This window comes from Amblyomma maculatum, chromosome 3 (assembly GCF_055883805.1).
Source record: "Amblyomma maculatum isolate TAMU_Amacu chromosome 3, ASM5588380v1, whole genome shotgun sequence".
Classification (NCBI taxonomy): Eukaryota; Metazoa; Arthropoda; class Arachnida; order Ixodida; family Ixodidae; genus Amblyomma; species Amblyomma maculatum.
The window spans coordinates 172559382-172582418 of NC_139346.1; the positions used below are offsets into that span (position 1 = coordinate 172559382).

The 23037-nt window shown below is 44.2% G+C and overlaps 1 protein-coding gene across 3 annotated transcripts in view; it reads left to right on the forward strand.

The window, feature by feature from the left end:
• Positions 1-38: 38 nt before the first annotated feature.
• LOC146196952 (rab GTPase-binding effector protein 1-like) overlaps positions 39-23037 on the forward strand; it is a 56940-nt gene continuing 33941 nt past the window's right edge. The window contains exons 1-9 of one of the 3 annotated variants that reach the window (XM_084598672.1): positions 39-213; positions 4210-4320; positions 5454-5760; positions 10873-10993; positions 14252-14464; positions 15481-15616; positions 18551-18799; positions 19115-19287; positions 21989-22235. In XM_084598672.1, the coding sequence (XP_084454798.1) occupies positions 165-213; positions 4210-4320; positions 5454-5760; positions 10873-10993; positions 14252-14464; positions 15481-15616; positions 18551-18799; positions 19115-19287; positions 21989-22235 (1606 nt within the window). In that variant the 5' untranslated portion in view covers positions 39-164. The remainder of the gene's footprint in view (positions 214-4209; positions 4321-5453; positions 5761-10872; positions 10994-14251; positions 14465-15480; positions 15617-18550; positions 18800-19114; positions 19288-21988; positions 22236-23037) is intronic. The other 2 variants (XM_084598673.1, XM_084598674.1) reach the window with 2 other exon arrangements.

The following is a 23037-nucleotide window of genomic DNA, read 5'->3' on the forward strand; positions in this document are numbered from 1 at the left end:
AACTGAGCCTTAGCAGGCCAGATGGCGATGAGAGCGTTGCTTACTTTTTTGTTTCTGTCACCGTTCAGGACTTCCGCTATGCGGAATGAGCATCCCCGAAATGATGAGGTTCCGAAATTTTGTACTATGAAGTAATCGCATTCCCGTGACACAAGTGCATCACCATGGACGATAAAAGCATGGACCATCAATCTGAAAACGGAGACGCTGAAAGTGAGTCACCTGTCGGCCCGCGAAGTGGTTTTTTCACGAGAGCCTTAGGCTTAAACTGCATTTTGTTGACGACTCGCAGCCGTGCATGATTCGCCCCAAAGGCGAGACGAACGAATTTTACTGCTACATGTGAATGCAGCTCGTCTAGGAACATGTGGGGCATTTGTGGCGAGGCTGACTAAACTCTGTCAAACGCGTTCACTGGGCGTGTTTCATTTATTAGTATAATGCGCTACGAGAGTATACTCGGTTCTAATACAGTGAATGTGATCAGCAGGTGATCGAGATCAAACGATTGTAATGCTCTGTGCAGACTAGTTCGAACCGGAGAAGCTTTGGGTGTTGGCACGCCACATCACCTGTTTTCATCTTTTTTCTTTTGCATTTACTTGCCGAACACGGAAGAAAACCAACACTGAGAAACTGTCGTGGCAGTGTTGCTTAAATAAACTTCTGGTGTATCGGTGACTGACGTTTCGTAATTTATAATCCTCCTTTATAATTTTGCACCGTTGTCCGCTGTCGGGGCGTTTTCGGTGAAGTTTTGGTATTTATCGCGTGGCAATATGTCAGCAGGAGCTGGGGCCTCAGCGTACAACAAATATTTGAACCTTCCCCTGATCGTTTATTTCAGGGAGCAGGATTTCTGCATTTGTGTTCTCTTCGCTGAAGTTTACAGTACCTGTTGCACCTGCAACAGGTTTGCCAGCTGTGGCGTAAACATCCGTTATTTTTTATTTAAAATTTTTTTGTGTGGCAAGTGGCTTCCAAACAATATTGCTCTGCCATGGACTAGTGTTACACAGTTCAGAAACGAAAGTAACGTGCATTTAGGTGCCGTAAGTAAGCAAACATTTGATTTTTTTTTTTCTAGAAGGATGGCTTAGTTTAATTACATGTAGAAAACATAAAATAAAGGGAAAATGAGAGGAACATGGGAAGCCCCAGTTCTTTAGTCACCGTTTCGACATGAGCACTTGTCTTTGAAGTTGACAACAGAGACAAGTCCTCTTGTCAAAATGCTGGCTAGTGAACTGAGGCTTGCCCTCAACCCTTGTTCACACTTTGTTTTACGATTGACAAGTACCTCCTTGCCCTCTTTTTTGTATGAACCTTGAAAACATGTAATTTTGAACACATTTGGCACATTCAAATGTACTGTGCCATGGTCGCTTTTTGCAAACAAGTGCACACAGTGCAATAACTTCATGATACTTGGTACATTAATGTTATTGCACTCCGTGCACTTGTTAGCAAAAAGCGAGCACTTGTGTACTGGCCTGCTGCTGTTGCTCGGGGGTTAGCAGAACCAAGGGACTTGGGGCAAAATGCAAGGCTCCCGTGTACTGTGTGATGTCAGTGCATGTTTTCCAGGTGATCAAAATTTCTGGAGCCCTCCATTGCGACATCCCTCATAACCCGAGTCGTCGAAGGCTGTTTCATGTATTAGATGTGCTAAAGTCCATTTTACCCATTCTAATAACATTTGTAAAATGTTAAAACCAATCATTTTCAGCTTAGTCTTTTTCTGCTCATAGCACAGCATGCAATTTCGGTGTTTTTGAACTTTTTGTAGTTTATGGCTGCCACATTGTGCAGAGGGTAACAGAGTGTGATCTGGTTTGCCATTGAAATTGAAAATATGCTGTAGGAGCTGTTCTTTGAAATCTGGATGGTCAAACCCCACTTGACGTGTGTGGTTGAGCTTTGCACTGGTTGAAGTTGTGGAGGAGCCACCTAACGTGATAGAAATTTTTGTGTTGCGAAAACACTATCAAATGGAAATAAAGTGACAGGAATGCAGAAGAGCGTGTGTAACTACTCAAGAGCCAGTTGAAATTGAAAATATGTTTATCTCCACAACTTGGAAGTCCCAGGCTGATATTTGACTAATCCATCATCCTTGCTGTAGTCAGAGCTCATGTAGTCCCCTTCGGACACTTATCAACTGCTGTCATGAAAAAAATCCGCAGTAGGAGCAGTGGAATGGTGCCGAATCCTTGGTATGCCCTGATGGGAGGTCGACACCATTTTTAGACAATTCAGACCATCCCACTTCATGTAATTATTTTTTCTACATCGCTGCCTGGCGAAAAATGTAAATTACACAGGAACCGAAACTGTAGTTTTCGTACTGTCTGCGAAAATGGGGCTAGCTAGATGTTCCAGTGCACAGAAGTTTCCTTTCGGCAACGGCTGTCATCTGTGACGCCTTCTTGCAGCTCATTGTTTGCAATTACTTTATCACGCTGTCACTGCCGAAGTTCAGCGGCCGCTGCCCACAAAGCATGTGACCGCCAAGAGCATTCTGGCATTTGAGTCGGGGCTCTCGCCGAAATTCCAATTGCCACCCCCCCGGTCAGCTTCATTGACTGAGTTGTTCCGCTATCTCTCGACAACGCGGCCGTCGCTATGCTCTGGGCAAAGCTCGGAGAGTTTTTTGACTTAGCCCCCAGAGCTAAGCTTTATGGCAGATGTCAAAGAAAATCAAACCAGCACCCGCCTCGACCGCCGTGACTGTGGTGGGGCCAGAAGCAAAAGTGTATGACTCAGGGTTGTCAATAAACGTGTCTCAATTAATTAATTATCATGCTGCTCTTGCGTACATGCCATATGAATATCAATGATCATCTGCAAATTTTTGTGCTTTGCAATACCTGTGAAAACGGAGCAAGCTGGTGTGTTTTAGCACTACTGAGACATTCAGGGCATATAGACTCACCTATTAGTTGTAGATCAGTGTGCACGGTGCACGGAAACACAGGTTTCATTACAGTTGTGCTACTTGCCATTGCGGTAAAAGCCATTTATAAAGATAAGGTGTTTTCCCATGTAGCTAAACACACAATGGGCTATTTACAGGCAAGCTGTAGGGATGTTTGAACTTAATGTAATTCGCGAAAAAAGAAAAAAAAAATCACAAAATTCTTTATAACGTAAGAGTTCAGGAACTCATTTCTACTCTGCTGTTTATTCTTTGGGCAGTTTAGCTTTCAAGAGTAAAGTGCTTGCTGTGCTTTCTGCAGCTTATATTCATTCTCAGAGATCCTTCAAGGAATGTGATCTTCAAAGTAATTAGTGAATGATATTGCACCATGAATTTCGAGAATGTGATATTTGCGAATGATTTGCCCTCCTTCTTATTTGTATTCAAGTTGACAGTTGCCGGATTGCACCTGCCTGCAGCAGGCTATATTTCGGTTGTGGTGAAGTGCAGAAATGCATGTATGCTATGTAATACCGCTGCATTTAACTGCATCCATGGCTCATTTATTTTATGTGCTGCTCTTGTTGCAGACTTGGCATTGCACAGCATTTCCCTCTCTCGCACATTTTGTTCATTAGGAGTGTAGTAATGAGCTGCTCTGTTAAGAATGATAAATTTCACTTATTGCTAACTGAGTGGACTGTGGTTCAGAAGCTCCAAATAATTCTTATGGAGACTCCACAAAGCCGTGAATTTTCATTTTATGTGTTAGCAGTGTTGAAACGTCCGTCATTTTTGTTCCAGTCCTGAAGCAGGAGGTATGTTTTGCGCATGAATATGGCACTGCACTGTTAATTGTCAGTGCACGTAACCCAAGGCAGCCAAGATTACCTTGAGCTCTCTTCTATAGCTTCTGTCCTAACCTGAATTGTTTTAGTATGTTGAACCCCAATGAACCATAAAACCTTCTGTAGCGAAAGCTACCCTACACTACTTTTGAACATTTCACCGGTGCTTGAAAGAGTGCCAACTTGGGTCTCTCCTTTCATGTGGGATGGTGTCATTAGAATAAGCTTGCCTTGACATTTGAATTCGCGTTACTCCTACGCCACGCAGGCACGTTCATAACGGGCATGAAAGTGGGTTCTGCGTAGGACACCGGTGAACTTTGGTGCGGTCAACGAAATGCTGGTTGTGTTCGATGCAACGCTCGGTCGCCCGCAGCAAAAGCTTTTGCTCCACATTTGGTTTAGCAGCTTTGAATCTCCATAATTTTATTTTTTTTCCAGATGTGGAAGAGGGGCCATTGCTGGTACAGCTGCGCAAGGAGAAGGAAACCATGGAGACAGAATTTGGGCTAAAAAGGGCAAAGTTTAAAGAACTCTTTATGCAGAAAGAAGGTACGTCTGCTGCAGAGCTACTCTGTAATTATAGATACTCTTTGCACATGGCAGTGCAAGTGAGAAACTAAGGTCAGCTTTGTTATAGTGCCCTCTTGTGTTTTACATTATAGCCTGCTATTTATAAATGTGGCATGTGAAGGTAGCAAATTGCTGTGCAAACAGCTCATTGGAGACAGCAGAGAGGAGAGAGCAGAAACAGTTGTTTCTAAAGAGCTGCTTTGTAAACATCATATGGTTAAGCAACTCTGGACTGTTTTGTTTGGGGGGGGGGGGGGGGGGGAGGGGTCACTTGGTATGGCGAGGAAATGTGAAATTAACAGTGCGGAGGGGGGGGCACTTGAATGGGCCGGGACGCTTGCTTGGAAATTTAAGGTATATATTGTTGGACACTTTGGGCAATTGTGTGAAGGGGAAAAAAAGGGATGGGGGCACCAGGGGTAACCAGTGGCAGCTTCCCAACCTTGCCAACTCCAAAGGGATTCGTCCCCTTGCTGTGATCCCACCCGCCAGCTGTTAGTTGCCCAGTCCTCGATCCTTTTTGCGGCTTGTAGGCGTAACAAGAACACAATAAAAATGGATGGAGAGGTTGCCTTGGTTATACAGTAATCGCTTGCAAGCTTCTGCTGATTCGGTACACCTTAGTTTGGTGCTTTGCGAATGAAGTGAAATTTGATCCATTATTATTATTTTATATTTTAAGTTGGAATAACATTCATTTTCATTGATTTATTTTTGTTTTGCCCTAGTGGCTGGAACGCATGAAAAATCTTATCAACTGAAATAAATTGGCAGTGAGAAACATTGCCGCATTAGTCCTCAAAGTTGCGGGTCACTTCTCTCGAAGCTGAGGAAGCTGCCTTTTTGCTAGTTGACATTAGAGAAACCAGTTGTTTATTCCTTTCTTTCTCTCTCTCTTAATATCAGCTGAGCACTACCTAGCACGATCATCCGCCCTGCTTACTAGAAGCAGTGATGGCAGAGCTCACCGATCGTCGTTGATCACATATTTTGAAGCTGAAGCTATTAAAAACAGTGTTTGCCGCTCTCCCAGATCAACGCTGTACAAAATAGAAAGGGCCACTGTGGAGCAAGTGTGGCTTTTTCATGCTGCCGTGCTCCGTTGCCCGCAGAGGAACTCCAGGCCGAGCGTCAGCAGCGGGAAGTCTTGGCAGAGAAGCTCCGCGTGCTGCAGGGGGACCTAGACGAGGCACGCTCGCTGCTGCTCGTGGCCCAGTGCGAGCAAGAGAATGAGCTCGAGTCTGAGCGGCGCAGACACCGCGAGGAGATGGCCTCCCTGCGGCACATCCTCAAGGAGAACACTGAAGAGGCACTGCACAGCTCTGGCCGCTACGAGAGGGAGCTGGCACGCTACAAGAAGCACGTCGAGAGGCTCGAGCAAGAGCTGCATGAGCTCAAGGCACAACAGGCCCAGGACAGGTGAGCTTAAAACTGTCATCTCTAGGAGTGAAATCGCCTCTGCCAGTGTTTTACCGGGCTCCCAGTTAAAGGGGCTATTATGCAGCTACGCTTATGTTACGGCTTTTCCTGTGACCAGACCAGCGGCTATATGGGGGCCGTGCCTACATCTCACAAGACTTGCTTGAGTTCTTTTGGCAGTTGGGGCCATCGCTGCCGCAGCAGCTCTTAGAGACTTTGCACATCTTCTTTCACTGTGTCTCACTGCTTTGCACTTTCTGATTTTTTGATTGAGAATGGTCAGTGTTGCTAGCGGTAATGCAATGTGCAGAGTTTGTGGAAACTGTGCATCAAGGCATGGTGTTCACTTAACATCAACTAGGTCCAGTACTGTGGCTGTACAGCGGTTCCAAGTCATTCAGCACTCGTAAATGCATTTAACATGCCAGCCTTGCAACTACCGTTGGGTTCTAGCTACACATCTTTACAGACATGTCATTGAAGTGAGCCATCTGGATCTACTGTTTCGATCACAATACTGCAGGACATGGGAACGCATGGCAGGCCAGCGTTCTACGTCATCTAATGGCACACACCCACTCTCTTTGCCCTTGATGGTAGTGCTGTAATCTCGCGCCTATCTTATGTCATCCGTTCATTGATGAAATCAGTATCTGGTGCCGCTTTGATAGTTTGCGCACCGAGAGATCATACATTGAGTGTCTGTGCTAGCCATTGTAATCGGAGGAGGAGATCTCTTACCACCTTTCGTGGGGTGGCAATTTTCGCAAAAGGTGAAGGGGGCATGTAATCCTGTATTTTTAGTTTACTTTTGCATTCTTCATAGGCGTAGCTTTTAATTTTCGCTGCCGGCAGACCAAATGGTAGCAAGGTTCCAAATGCCATAATAGTTAACGGCTCGATCACAAAGAGAGCTGGAGTACCAATAGAAATGAAGAAACAACAAGAATGTGCAAAATATTTTACACCATACGCTCAAAATCGCAGGCAGTAAAAAGTCTCCCATGGAGTTACACTATTTTGCTCCAGGCTAATATGTTCCCGGATAACGCGATTTCCCGGTTACTACGTTCGAAATTTCCAAAAATTGTGGTCGTATATGTTTTTGTGATCAACAGGGCATGCGCTAATGAGCATTCGCGATCTGAAAAACTGATCAGCTGCACTCCTCTGCCCCAGTTGCTTTTCTGCAGTGCTTACATGCAAAGGGGCGAAAGCGTTGGAGAAAGCCAACGAGCCAACATACGAGGCGCCCGTTCCCGGCGAAAAATTTCATGAGAAGGGACACGGTGGCTTTTTTCCGGTGTCTTAGAGGCTTAGGGGCGATCCATTTGATAACTACAACTAGTATTCGTTTTTCGTACGAGTGGACCAGGCATGGGATTGCAGCACAAGCAAAAACATGGTGGCTGTAGGCCATTGCGACAGTTTCATCGCATCTGACTGGTGTAAGGGAGCGCAGCATCTGGAAACAACCAAGGAAGTCATCTTGGCTCGTCATTGCCTTCTACGAACCAGATCTTTTACTAAATCTCTTCCGTGCTTAAGACAATGCGAATAAGGACTGAATTCTGTGAGATCTAAAAATAGAGCTGTGCATACTTGATGTTTGTAAATGCTGATCTGCACATTTATGCAGTAAAAGTTTCAATTCTAAATGCCTTGGTACCTCAGTCAACAGTTATATTTTCAAGGTCAGGCTGTTTGGATCATACATTTTCCCAGATAATACATTTTTTTGCAGTTTTCTGTTTTCTTAATACATGTACCATCGCGGTTTTACTACATGTGAACAGAACAGCAAAAATTAGGCGGATGCTTAAGCTTCGCTTTAAGAGTAAATGTGATGCAGTAGCCGACATATTTTTTGGACTCCAATAATTCAGACTTGCGCGATATTCCTGGTTTCATTCAGGAGCCGTCACGTGCCCCATTGGAATGTGTACATTTTCACGACCCATACTTCGGACTCGTGTTGTCCAAAAGTTAGATTTTTCGGGCCAATTTTGGCAGCAACAATACTGTGGAGTTGGTTTTTTGGCCAAAGGCTCGTTTTTTTTTTCATGGCATAGACATGAAGGGTCATATTAGTCGCAACCAACTGGTTTTGCGCGGCCATGAAAGCTAGGTGAAGCAGAGTCATTCAGACGGCCTAGCCTGGCTCTGTTTATTTTTGCCATTTGAGGCAGTGTCATTAAGGGACGCTCGTCGTCATCATCATGGTAGCCTACAGAGATTGGCAATTGTACTGAAAATGGAACGTGAGCACCTTCTGCCACGGCTCGTTTAGACACTGCCACTGGCTATGGGGAAAAACAAAAAAAAAAAAGGAGAGGGGGGGGGGGGGGGAGTGGGGGGGCGATGCATTTACGGAAGTCTTGTAGCGCTCACTTTTTTCCTATGAATTCCATTTTGTGATCCTCGCTACCATTGTTAATCATGGAAACTGAACTTTATTGCTTTGCACGGTGCGTGCATTAATTTGTGGAATGAGCGTGACATGCAGCTGCGTCACAGTACGTCGTGAAGTGGCATGGGCATGAGGGAAGCATGACTGGCCGGGATGTTCTAACTGGAAGGTTATAGTGGTTGCAGCATAAGACAATCCGCTCCTTTGGGGCACCACAACTTATGTGGTAATCGCCTTTTACGAGTTGTATGCTTCCCGGTGGCGTGCACACTTGCCGCTTTGGCACCAGTCTGTGCGCATGCACTGGTGGTTGCACCCGCCGTATCGGATCGTGCAAGCGCGTGCGTATGGACGGTGCAGAAGCAGATTGCAGTAGTACATCACGCAGGTCACATTATGCTATAACGACTATAACTCTCTATTATTGACATATAAACGAAGTGTCAGGGGTGATGGAGTTCTAAGTGATTTGTAAAGCTGATTTTTCATAGCAAAGGAGTTTCTTACAGGTTCGCAGATTTTTTGGACGGTTTAATTCTTCAGACCATTTCCTGGGCCCTCCGAGTCCGAAAAAACAATCGGCGACTTAATGTTTTTAATGCTGCCTTTTCACTCTGCGAAATTTTGGAAATTAGAGACTGGCGCAGAGTTTGGCAAAGGGCTAAAGTTGAAGTTTGAGGAAAGGAACATGCAGGATCTGTCTTGCTTCTGAGTGGGCATATACACTTACAGTGAATGGCATACATTTGGAGGTGCTATGCTGTGCAAAAATGGAGAGACCACGCAAATTGACAAAACTGGATGCCAGCATTTTCTGATGGGGCGGCAGTTACTTTCAAGATCTGCATAGGGTACCCCGTTAATATGCTTTCCTGCTTGCGTGAGTACTTTTGTCAGGCTTGCATTTCTATACAGAAAAACGTAGCCCTTCCCACTTCTGTGCAACACTGTATATATCTTGTCGCTTGAATACGTCTCAAACTAACCTCCAACGTGGCTAGCAGACAGATGCTGAATGGGACGCAAAAGGGTATGACACCACCCTAAACTATGTACAAAGAACGGTTGTATCACGATTCTGATACAGAATCACGTGTCTGTTTTTTCTAAATTCTGGGGTACGGTGATGATGATGCCTTTTCGGCCGGACGAGTTGTATACGCCATCACATGAAATATTGCTTCACAACAGGCGATCTTGGCTGTGATGGTACTGATTTTGGCTGTTTTAGCATGAATGGAAGTAGGTTATGTGCTGCTGCCGAGCTCACGCGAAAAAGCTATATGCTGCAAATCATGCTGGAAGCAGAAAGAAATGAGATATACATAGTGCACAAATCTTGTGAAGGAAAACAAAAGACTGGACACAGAAGTTGAATGCACTGCTAATGCTTTACGAAATAGACAGTGATCAGAGTGGCTAGTTCACACGCTTACGTTTAAGTACTTCAGTGTGTGAAGTGTCGAAGCGGCACTTGGTGCCAGTTCCTGTCTATGCACGGCATGCATAAGCTAGAGGGGCTCCCTGGGATAGATAAGAGAGTGGGTGCATGCAGTTAGCGTGAAATGCAGCTTTGGCATGCTTGCCTCTCCCATGTCTCATAACTGCTAATAAAAAGTTTGATTAGTATTTTGCACTCATATGTCTTGCATCAAGCCCGCAAAAGCCAATTTTCTTTAATCATTGGTTCTGTGAGCTTTATATTTTGCTTCACTTAATTGTTTGCCAACAGTAGCTGGGCTCGTGCATTGTAACACCATAAAAAAACAACTAAAATGTCTTATTGCCTACCTAATTACGCATTTTAATTATGTAGTCGGCAATTGCATACCTGCCAAACCTCCCAAATCGCTCGGGAGACTTCTAAAGATTGTTTGAACTTTATGCAAAAGTAGTTTTTGCGAAAAACTTCCCACAGAACCTGCAGCCACATTGTAATTGCTAGCACCACCATCATGTCTTGCGGTAATATCATCGGCATCGACTAAGCAAATGTTCAAAGCCGCATCAAGCCAAAGTTCAAGTGGCTGTGGCTTGTTTTGTTTTCTGGCACAGCATTCTAGAAGACTGCGGTCAGAAAAATGGCGCTCTCCTTATGAGGCTCCCAAAACAAATGCAAGGCCCGGTGTGGCACCGGTGTAGACCGCAATGTTTCCGCTTTGAAAGAAAAGCTCTATTGTGCACCACAAAATTTAGGGTGGTTGCTGGCCCCCTTGGCGTGAATAAAATCTCCTATTCTCGGCCTCGGTTGGTTGGCAGGTATGCAGTTGTATGAAATTCATCGTACCCTGTAATACCTCTTGAAAGTGCAGGGTTTGAATACAGACAAAGCCTGTTGACATCCCACCTTCTGCATGTGGGCAGTCTGGTACACATCTTGTCTTTGTCAACATATGCGTGTGTGTGTCTCTTTGGGCTCATTTGTGTGTGTGTCTTTGGAATGCTGAAGAGGTCAGTGAGGTCTGCTTCTGATAGTATTTTCTTCTCTTTCTTGTTCTCTTCTCGTTCTCACTCCCTGTTTTCCCTCCATCCATGCACCGCTCGGCTTCGCTCTGGGCTCCCATCTCTTCATTCCCTGTGTGTATGTGTATGCCTTCGTTCGTTCCCTTTCTCTGGCTCCACTTTTTCTCCATCTTTCTTCTTTCTCTCCGACCTGTCATTCCTCCCTCCCTTCTTCCCCCACTTTGCATCTCCCAATGAAGGGAAGGCGTGCTGGCGGTGGTGACCAAGTCCCTAAAGCAGAAAGTGGGCAATCTCAGTCCTAACCCCTTTTCCTCTTCCAGCGACAACTCTGTCGAGAACCTCGAGGAGAGCATGCGCAAGGTGAGCAACTTTTCTGCATCTACTTTTATTTTTCGTTTGAAACATTTTGCTGAAACATCAGAGCGGAAGGCAAACTGTGATTGAGCAGCCTCTTCCTCTTTGTCATTGAATTGCCTTGCAGTGATTTCTTGCCAGAGGTTGCTGCATCCCATGTCTCTTTGCTGCAACTTCCTGAGCTGCTCTCAGCTCAAATCTGAAGTGCCCTATCATACTGCGATTGGCTTGTGCAATATTCAATGTCTTGGCCACATGGTTTACAGCAGCTGTCAGAAAGTGCATGTGCAGGTTAGATTTGCTGGCACAGGTAGATATAGTAGACGAGGTGCATAATTTTCAGAATAGGGAAGTAAATAGCTGAATCATTTCTCCACATCCTAGCATGTTCTCGTGTAAATACAAAAAAATGTGCTTTGACCTTTTGAGCGTCGAACATTTTCTAAAAAAAATTTACTCCCTTGTCAAATTTTTTTATTGCTGATTTTAAACAAACGAAATTCTGAATAGTCCAGACAGATTAAAAGGCAAAAAGTATATAGGGAGAGTATTACAGTCATTGCATCAATGTAACTGACGTAACTGAGAGCAGTGACACCCCATGAGTGTCACTAACCTGAGAGAGCACCGAAAGAGAAAAATCAGCCTTCATGGGCTTCAGCTAGAGTCCCAAAAGAGATATAGATCAACTTTCACGTTTCTGTAGTGATCACGCGGAGAAAACGAAACCACGAGGGTGAGTTGCGGCAAGCCACGCGTAGCACCCTAGATCATACTGATTTCTTTTTTTTTTTTTCTGCATGGTGGTTTCGTAAACAACATTGCAGCACTTTTTATAAGTCCTAGAACATTTTCACGGACCTCCGCGAGCATTCTAAACAAAGATAGAAGTTAAATTCTGCGCATTGCGCGAAGAAGCCGAAATCGCGAGCGCGCATGCCTCCTTCAAACAGCGAGCAACAAGTCTGTAACGGTCAGTTTTCTTTTCCTGCGTGAGATGTTAGCACAGACAATTTTAGTACTTCTGGCATGTTCTAGAAGATGGCAGCACCTCCCAGTAAGCACGTCTCTTGAGAAGAGCGTGGAATTTCAAACTCAGGCTCCGCGCAGTACGCTTATGGCAAAAACCTCGCTCTGAAGGAACATAACATTTGCTGCATTGGTTATGGCTGAAGTTGCTTGTTATGCAATTTTCTGCCACTTCATTCACTGCTGTCAAGCCTGCTGGTTAATAAAGCATATCATTTACAGAATATCGCACCCAGTTCATATGTTTCCATTTCATGTTTGCAGCTGTGGCTGGACGTAAGTATGGTTGATGCTTTTGGCATCTTTTCCACTAAGCTGCTGTGTCATGTCGTGAATGCTGTGCTTTGTGGCTCTGTTTTGCAGCTGTGGCTGGACGTAAGTGAGTCTAATACTTCTGCATTTTTTCAATGTTCCTTGGTCCTTGTTTATTTAAACAGAAATAAGAGTGAGTTGTGCTCTTGTGTTGGTACGCGTTGCACGTGTCTTATCTCTCTCAGGGCTCTTGGAACATTTTTAAAAATTTAAAACGCAATGAAAAGGCACTGTTGTAATTAGACTTCTTGTGCTGATTTCAAATATGTAATTACTTTTCTGATATGTATCTTAGTTTTCATATTATTTGACATTTTCACTCCGTTGTTTATTGGAACAGTAGTGAATAGTCCAATAATCAGAAATATATTATTAACGTGTGGCTAGATAGTATTATATATTATGAGAAATACAACATAGGAACTGCATTTTTTATCAAGGCAATATTAGTCATATCACAACTTGTTAATGTTCAATGTAAGAAAGAGCGGTTGATGAGCAATTAAATTAGAGCATGTAAAATAATTAGCAAGCATAAAATGAAACATTTGTTGCCGACATTGTATAGTTTGATCACCTAGGAGCATGCTACAATAAAGATTATGCCTTTTTCTGCTCTAGATGTGAAGGCATATTTGTTATAAACTAGCTAACCATAAAAAATCTGTTTTGAGAAAACGAAAAAATGAACCGAGTCGGAATTTATTAGGCTCGTTTGCACTTTATAAAGTGAAATGAATGACCCATGGAATGAATAAAGATGGGTTGTAATTTTTCAGTCGTTTTCAAAAAGTCTCTTTTTCGTGATTTCTAGCCCTCTCCCCCATTAAGTGGGCTGTACAAATAGCAGGCTTCATTAACTTGGTCTTCTATATATTCTAATGTTGCCATTGTTCTAAAACATGGGCAGAACTTTTCGTTTAAAATTTGTAGTGGTGGTTCCTTTGTAATCGCAATGTTTGTTCATTTATTGTTCATATGACGCTTTATACAGCGGTGGTTATCTTTCCTGTGCTGAGTAATGTGTTGTAGAAGCCAACCAGTGAAGGAGAAGCTGGTTGTGACAGTACTGTTTACAGGCACTTTTAAAGTCCGATGCAGCAGTATGATTGAGAGCGTTTCTTGCTCCAGATGGGGAAGAAGTTGGTGATGGGTGTTTGTAATTCTTTAACAGTGTTCAGTATTTTTCTTTCACTTCGAAGGTAAATGGCGCCACTTCCTCTTTCCTAGGCCAACTATCAGCTCCATTTGATTGCTATCAGTGGGACTCATAACGTTGAGGACATTGTGGTTCTGGTGTTTTTTTTTTTTCACATTATGTAAGGCCTGCTTTTTAGGTGTTTTGGGGCAATTCCCATTTCGTCTTGCTGCTGAAATCGAGAGGGGAATTTTGAACCTTCTGCGATTCGTCCTTCGCAGGTTCCCTGATCACTCCATTGATTTGTTTGGTCAGATATTAAACCTTACAGCCAGATCTATCTTCTGGCTGTTCTTTTGGTAGCAAACAGTGTTTTCTTTGCCGAGAAGTTTCAAGCATAAGTTGCCAGTCAATATTTATTTTGTTTCTAGCCCACTTTGCGCTAGCCGGGGTGATTAATAAGTTGCCTAATTATAGGGCATATGTTTTCTATTCTGTGCAACAAAAAAAAGTCTCTCCTGACTTCATTTTCGTATATTTGTAGAAACAGCCTCTTTCATTTTTTTGGACCTTTTGCAGCTTATTAGATATCTCATTATAGTGAAATGAGCCTCTTTAGCGTGATAAAAGTTGCAATCTATTCCTAATGGTCAAATTCAGCTTGACCTTGGTGTTCCTTTTTGGACAGCCGTGAACAGGTTACTCGCGCAGTTGCATTCTCTTTTTGGCGTTTCATGTTTGAGGCACACTGCCATTTCTGTAAGGGGGCGCCTGTTTTCAACTAGGCGCAAGAGGATGCGGAGATGCTCCGGTCTCTGGTGGTGCCCCTGGAAGAGGAGATCAAGGCCCTGAAGGACAAGCTGCGGTCCACAGATGAGCAGCTGCACGTGTACGAGGCGGCCTTCACGGGACTCGTGCACGGTCTTGGCTCTGGCACATTGAGTGATGCAGTGCGGGGCAGCTCTCCTGCCGAAATCCTGTCGCACCTTGATGACAAGGTTGTGCAGCTTTCTCCTTAGCTGTTCATTATGGGGGCGCCTTCCCGAGACCTTATGGTAGTCGTCTGCCTGAAAAAAAGTATTGTATGGCAAGATACGTAACCCATCGTCAGGTCACATCGCTTGTGATTTGCTGTGGGACCGTTGGTAGATCACATTAATGGTTCTCTCTCCCCCTCGCAAATACAGCTAGGGCTGCAGCTCTCGTTGCATTATATGAATGCCCATTCATCTTCTTTTCTTTCTTCAGAGCATGATACAGCTTGCTGAAATGCAGTGTCTCTTAGCTTTCTTTTTTTGTGTGTGTGTGTGTATGTAACTTGCTTCTTTCAACTGAGGCTGCACTTGTTGCAGTTGTCTGGAATGGTGGTGTGATCTTTGGCCATTTCTTCGGAGCAGGTGTCGCAGTTAAGGACAAAAATTACTAGTATATACACAATATGGCGCATGTGCGGAATGTTTGTTTAGAGGTTACACAAATGGCAGAACATTTTTTGTTTCTCAAAGACGGGACATGCCTGAGGGGTTTTGAACATTCGTCTTCAAAGGAGAAACTCTGTTTACAGGAACCTGCTTTTAATTTACTTTTTGCATTCATAAAAAATTTGAACCGACTGCAAAAGCCACTGCATTTTGTGCAAATTGGGCAGTTGGTTGTAGAGTTCCATTTCTTCTTTTTTTCTCTGGATTTGTCTAAATCTGCAGCATTCTTTCAATAAACTATTAGTGAATGTTAGGAAACACTGAAGTGTGTTCAAGTGAAAATGAGTCTTGCAGAAAGTTGCTGGCTGCCTGGTTGTGTTTAACAATTGCAATAGGCATCCATGTTTTTTGCAGATGTTGATTATGAATATCCTACAATAGGCTTCATTTTCTTTGGTAAACCTGGTTGAATAACTCTATTAGGCCAAATTGTATATGGTGCTAATCATTGTAGTTGGTAACTAAATAGCATCTGAGAGCCTGTAAGCAGCCCAGCGGGATATGTATCACAGTGTTCTTCCGCTGCGTTGCAGTTGACCAGCTTGTTCAAAGGGCTCCAGGCTGAGAAGGCGTCCCGAAGCGATCTGGAAATGTATGTGGCCGTACTGAACACCCAGAAAACGGTCATGCAAGAAGACATGGATCAGCTTCGGAAGCAGTTCCAGGAATGTGAGCTGTGATTCAAACTTTTTTTTGTCTTTTCACACTCCAGAGTGACCAAACTTGAAGGTGGCTCAGGAATAAGGGCACTTTTGAACTACCCCTCATAATAAGAAAGCTAGGAACTGTTGTAAGGGTACGGACACACTGGTGGGAAAAGGCGCGCGGCATGCCACCGGCGGCAAGCTGCTTGCCGCAATACTTGCTGCGGCGGCGGGTAGATCTGCCACTGCCAAATGGGTCGAGGAGCCATTTTCGGTAGCTTGCCATGTGCCGCGAATTGGGAGTGCCAATGAGAGACGTCCGGTTCAGCGACGTGAGCGTTAGCATCACCATCCCCCTGGCTACTACCGAAGTTGAGTTCCAGCGGCGGCAGCGAGACCATAATCAAGCGTTCCGTGCCAGCTGCGACAAAGTAAACATTGTTTTTGTGTTTCCGCATTGAAAACTGAGCCTCAGAGTGCATTATGGAACACTTTCTCGAGACGGTTCGGTTATTCCCCTTTACACGAAAATCATCTGACCATCAATCATTGGCAAACCATCGACATTGCAGGCGAGTTGTTTTCATGCTGGATCTGAGTGCCCGCCGAACATACACGCCGGGAAGAATGTACACAAGACAGTACACTTGTTTAGACTGGTCGAGCGGTGTGCTGTGGAGCAAACACGATCATTGCGGTAGATGACGAGAAACAACGAGAAGCTGGAATGCGGTCTGCTGGCTGAAAAAAGAATCGCAGATCTGCTCGCGTAGTCGGACACAAGGCGAGATCAGCGCTGTCACGTGACTATTGTGGCGGCCGCCGCGCGGAACCGATGTGGCCTTTCTGCCGCGCGGGCATCCTCCCGCTGGCGGCGCGCTGTGCGCATTCTCCCGCCAGTGTGTACGTACCTTAAGTTTAAGTAATGCAGGCACAAGCAAGGCAGTAACATTGCATGAAACTGAGAGGTCTTGCCCCTATTAAAAAGAAAAGCGTGATTGGCCAGCAGTGGTGCTAGTTTGAGCCGTGTGGCACACTTATATGCACTTCTTCTAATGTTTTGATACCCACTGAATTTAGCTCATAGTTCTCACTGCTTTCTTCTTTTGCTCTTTAAATGCGATGGAAGTTTGCGAAAAGCGCCAACCTCTTTTGCATGGCTTGATTGTAAATTCCTTCCAGATTCTAAAACTACATGTCTCCTTTGAAAATAATTGGGAAAATTAATGAAACACTTCTGTATTGAAGTTCAAACGAAAGAAGCAAAAGCTAATTGTGATGCCTTGGTTTACAATGAAAGAGAATTGAGGTGGCTCTCATGTAAGGGTGCTCGCCTTCAAGTGGAGTTCACTCTCAGGCATAGTTGTTTCCACAGTCATTCAGTGCCTCCAACTCATTGCCAGCACTATTGCTAAGGTTGTTGCCCCAACTCAAAATGTCAAAAGACACCAAAGCGGCGGCCTTGTGGTAGAGCAGCTGCCTAGCATTCGGGTAGTGCTGGATTTGATACTCGTTACAACCATGGGGCTTGGAAGTCCGGCGAAATTGATAGGCGAGGAGGTCTAAGCGGACTATGTATCATGTAAACGCTTCGTTTGGAATGACATTTCATGGCAGGCACCGTTTTTATGCATTGGGAGGGTTCATAGAAGCGATAGTCCCAATCGATTTGCAGCCTAACTCGTTACCACGCCCATTCAAATTGGTCACCGACGATGAATGATTTAAATCTCCAATTTCAGCATGTTGGAATAGATTCTCATGCACCTAGCGCCACCCATTGGTTACTCTGGCACTGCACTTATAGAATCTGTATAAATTTTCCTGCTATGGTGACGTTCCTATTTTTTACGGACCTTTTTGAAAACTAATGTGCATGTGTTGTTGCGAAAAAGGTCATGGTGGCCGCACTTGAAAAAAAAAAAAAAAAAAAAAAGAAAAAAAAAAAACAAGAACCTGTCATTCGTGGTAGTGCAGCATTAACATCAAATTTTTGTGGTCAAAAGTCTGCTAGCAAGTCAAATATCAAATCATATCGTCGGCTTTGTTATGTGACTGTGTTGAGTGGTGATAATTACCCAAAAATGACGCCAGCTATTCGCTAGTGAGCTTTAACTCTGAGTCTAGGTGGTCTTAATCAACGAAAACGCATTCCTGAAGGTCCTCCTTATGTCCAACATGTATACCGGGTCTTTACAAGCCAGTTTGCAGCAGTTATGATTTGGTGCCTCACGAAATACAGGAACCACTTCATCGTATGGCACGAGAAATGAGGCTGTTTTCACCTGTAGTTTTCTTTATGTAGCTAAAGGACGGTGCTGTACAAATAGCTTATTGTTTTACTCAGTGTTCTTGGGTAATTGCTCTTCAAAATTTATATTATAAATTTCCTTTATTAATAATGCGTCTGTAGATATCATACCTTTTCTATCTTACTTTATAAACTCGCCACAAAAATAGCAAATTTGATTTTTTGTGTGTTCCCTAATAAATATTTGGTTTGTAACTTACGTTTTTGGAAAATGCATTCATTATGTGCAATTTTGTGTGCTGCAACATGTGTTGCAGTATTATTTATACTGGCAAAAAAATACTATCTTCCGAGACCTATAAAAAAGGGCCATTTTCTCACGGTAACGACCATGACATGAGGAGCAGTACTGCTAGCCAATAAACACAATTACTCCACTACTGTCAATTATCTTGGCCTGGTGTAGTCTATTTAGCTGTGCTGCAGGATGAAAGCGAAGAGTGGAGTTTAAAGTGGTATTCAATGCACGTGCACCATATTAGCATTTGTGTGGGGGTGTTTGATGCACTCGCAGTTTTCTATTGAGGTGTTTCATGTCCTCTGAGGGACTCCATAAGTGGTTGAAGTTGATTAGAATCCTTCGCTATGATATCTTTCGTACTCCAACAGTAGGCCCATCGTTTTTTTTTTGTGTGTGTTGTCCCGCAGTGTGCCAGCTGTTGGAGCGTGAGAAACGGGACCACGCCTGCCTCAAGCGCACGTGGCAGATGGCCAACGACCGCTTCCTTGAGGCCCAGCAGGCACACGTACGAGACCTGGCTCGCCTGCAGGCCGTGCTGACGGCCGAACAACAGCGTCACCTTGCGCACCTGCGTAGGACTGATGCGAATCGAACGGCCAGTCCCCGGAGAAAGGAAGGGGAGGTTGCTGCCATGGCAGCGCCCCCTGCCTCCACTGGTACTTCACTGCAATGAGCACAATGTACCCGAGATTACAAAACTTGCCTCAAGCCAACAGTAACCACACAAAGACTACAGACACCCTAAAATCATAGATGAAGAAGCTCGATTGGTTAATTTCCTTAATCAATTGTCGTTTTGCTGCACTCTGCAAATAATGCTCGCCTTGCCTTACGTCCACCTGCCCAGATGACAGCGGCATATCTTTCATGGCTTCTGAAAATACAAAAAAAGCTGTATTGAATCAGTTCTAATACCTGATATAAAGTGTTCTTAGCTGGCTACCTGACCTGCTGTCCCTTCCTCTCTGCAGGCTCAAATGTGGAGCTAGTCCCCTGCCCAGTGCAGGAACCAGAGTTGCAAGAGGCCCTCCATTCTGTCTCGCCCCTCCCCACCAGTAGCCCCAAGCCTGGCCACAGGTTCACGGCTGTGGAGCCTCGGTTGTTCTCCAAGGCGAGCACACTGCCGGGAAGAGCACCTAATGATGTGAGAGCCATTTCCAGTTGCCTTCGCTAATTTGTAACTTGGCACTACCGAAAGTACCTTTGTCTCATTTGGGGCGATCTCAGCCTGCTTACAAATAATAGCCTTTTAACAACTTTGTCCTCTTTTCTTTTTCATTTAATCCATTCCTTAAAACATAGTATTATTACCTCTATGGACAAGGCATATATATTATAACCATCGGAAGGGGGAGCTTTCTCTCATCCATAAATTAACGCTTCCGTTACAAAGGCACAAATGGCTGTTTTTGATAGATCTCAGACATACTTTTTTTTTTGTAGTAGAATGGCAGTTTGGGTGAGTTGGTTATGCATTTTTCATATAAAGCAGCATGAAGACAAGGGACGAAGCTGTGTGTCTTTTGCTTCTGCTTCGTCCCATGTCTTCGCGCTGTTTTATACGAAAAATATTTTTTTTTTTCCAAAATGTATTGCACATAAAAATGCATAAAATGCACAGAATTGATGGTGATAGAACACATTTTCTTTAAACATTTATTTCAAGACAAGTACTTAGTGTCAATACTGGGGGGGAAAATCCTCAAACAAAAAAAGTTAGAAATAAAATTTTGAAACACAACAATTATTGAAAAATTTCTGGGTTTCCTAAAACTAGTTCTAAACAGTTTTGAGCTAGAAATCTTTTCTTGTGCTATCTGAAATCTGCTCATTCCAGTCTTATCTGATATCAATTTTTACGTTGAAAGAAAAAGTTTTTCAAGTATGTTTCTTTTTTGGCCTAAAAAGGCTTGATAAAAATACTTTCAATCCTAATCAGTTTTAACTGTAATAGCTTTTAGAAAAGCTGAAAAAATATTATAGAAACACAAAAAACACGCACAGTCGCTGGTCGATTTTTCCGAATCGGTGGAACCGGGAAATGGTCCGAATAATCGAACAGTTTGGAAAATCTGTACACTTGGAAAAAGTCGCTTTTCTGCGAAAAATCAGCATTAAAAATCTCGAACTTCCCCGCTCCCCATGTTTCGTTTATATGTTGATAATGGGAAGTTATAACATAGCATGATCTACTACTGTGACTTGCTTCCGCGCACCGCCCGCATGCACGCACTAGCATGATCTGACGGCGGGCACAGCCTTCCGTACATGCATCCTTATTGGTGTCGATGTAGCAGGCCTACGCGCCGCTCGGAAGCATGCAGCTTGCTCAAGGCAGTCACAGCATGCATAGTGGTCCCTGCAGAAGCAGATCATGTTAAGCTATGATTATTATAGCTCTCCAGTTGGACTATCCTGGCTAGTCACGCTTTCGTCACGTCCGTGCCACTTTACGACTGTCACGCAGCTGTAGAAGATGCTCATGCCACTAACAGGTGCATGTACCGCGTGAAGCAGTAACATCCGGTTTGGTTTTCATGGTTCAGGACGGTAGTGAAGTTCGCGAGATGAAGCTCGCAAGGAAAGAAAAAGCAGGCGGAACACCCCCCCCCCACCCCCCTCCCCCCTCTCTCTTCACCACGGTGGCGTAGAAGCCATATTCACATGGTTCTCATGCTTCATTTGCAGTCCGATTGCACACTCTTTGTAGGCTACCGCGATGACAACAAAGAGTGTACTGCTAGTGCCACTGCCTCCTATGGTGACTGTGGATGATGGCGGTTTTCACGTTATGCCTTTGGCCAAAAACCAATTAGTTCGAAAAATCGAACTTTTAGACACTACTGAGTCTGAAACATTGGCCTTGAAAATGTATACGTTCCGATGGGGCACGTGACGCTTCTTGACTGCAGTCCGAAATGGTACGAGAGTCCGAATTATTGGACTTCGAAAAACCTTACACTTTTGGTGTGCGATTATTGAAATTTTTGAATACGAATCAAATACTACAAATACTGGGGGGGAAAAAGGCATTCAAATATATCTGATCAGCAAAAAAAATAAAAAATTTAAATAACAAAAAAAAATTGAATTGTTCGTCTTGTTTGTTTCAGAATTGCACGTAATATTTGTGAGCAAAAATTCTACTGAAGTTTATACGGAAATGTGTACCTTACTGAAAAATTGAGTTTAAATTTTATACAGGGTTACGTATATTACTGGTTTATTGTACAGGAAGGACTTAAGTGAGATCGATTAAAGCTGTCAGCCATGTGCAAAGGCCATGCAGTGCCTTCCACTGCTAGCAATGCACGAGCAATGCTTAATGCCGAGGGGCGTGGTCACAGCTTGTTTGTGTATAATTATCCGTAGTGGGGCAAGAGAGGGTTTGGAACGGCCAAAATTCGGCACATTGCACTCAAGGCACACTAGCCAGGGAATTTTACGAATTCTTGTCATCCTGAAAGTCGTACCAGTCATGTTCGTATCGTAAAGATTTTTCTGTGCACCTAGTTTTCACTGTGGGAGGGTTGATGAAGTGCTTCGGAACATGTTAAAATTTTTCTCATCTACGGTTAATTTCTTAGTATTTGGACTGGAATATTTCTTACCAGCTGATGGGCTGAGGCAAAAAGCCTTTTTGGCCGTAGGATTGTATTTTGCTGTGCTTTTGTGCACTTGAATCGTGCATTGAGCTTCAGCGATGAATAGTCGAACTCAGGTGTTCAAATAAACAAATAAGCAGCTGCTCCGATGAACAAAGGAACACACGCATGTGCACACGCTAAATTAACAAATTGGTCATCAGTAATAGGAATGTCTTTTTTGTTTGTTTGTTTATTCAGCAACGGATGCGAAGCTCCCCAGCTGACCTTGATGCTTTCAAGCTCTCTCCAGCGTCTCTCTTGGCTGCCAAGCAGAGCCATCGGCGATCTCTGTCAAGCTCGGACCTGCCCTCTGACACAGACGATTGTCTAAACACTCCTGCTGCACGAGGAATGGAGGACACGCGGTCCCTCGGTGACTACAGTGGTGCGGTTCTCAATGCTACTGGGGTTGGCTTGACAGGAGACCAGCTCAGCGCACTGTCTGGTAAGGCCGCCATTGGCCTTGTCAGTAAAGTGTATAGTGTTTGGATTATTTCGGAACAAACAAGGATGACTCAAAAGGAGGAAAGTGTTTGGTCTTCCTTAACTAGGCTAGCCTTAGCTAAGCTCAGGTTAACATCATACCTTCCAACTTCCCCATTTCATCTGAGAGACTCCCAATTGTCTGAAATTTCCAGTTGGGTGACCACTGCCCTATATTTCCTGAGGAGCTGCTTCTGCCAAAGCTAGGAGGGTTTTTTATGCAAAACTTTCACCATGGAATCTGCAGCTGCATTATACAGTAAAACCTGAGTGGCATGAACCTCGCGGGAATGCGCAAAAATTCGTATGGTTTGAAAATTCATGTAATTCAAAAATTTGTGTCATCAAATAGGACAAAAATCAGCGTGACACGAAAGGCTTTCACGCTGATCTGTTTACAGCCAAGGTGATTGAGTTACGGCTGCAAGGCCACGGCTCATCATTCACGGCACGTACAGTACAAGAAAAGATAGCGACATCGGCGATGTTTTGACTGCACGCTGCCATAAACTGCCCCCTGTGTGTACAGTGCAACTAGCGATTGCAGAGTCAGCAATGCGCAGGTTGTGCACATTCGCCCCGTGTGCTGCCGCCAACTGCCGTGCATAGCATAGTTGGTGATTGTGACGTCAGTGAATTATTACTCGCACACCGCCATAGACTTCCAAGTGGCGTGTAAAATGAGGGCAGGCGATTGTGACAGCGGGGATGTGTGGGCCACATTGCTGCCTCACACTGCTTGTGGGGCATACAGCGTGGCTGGC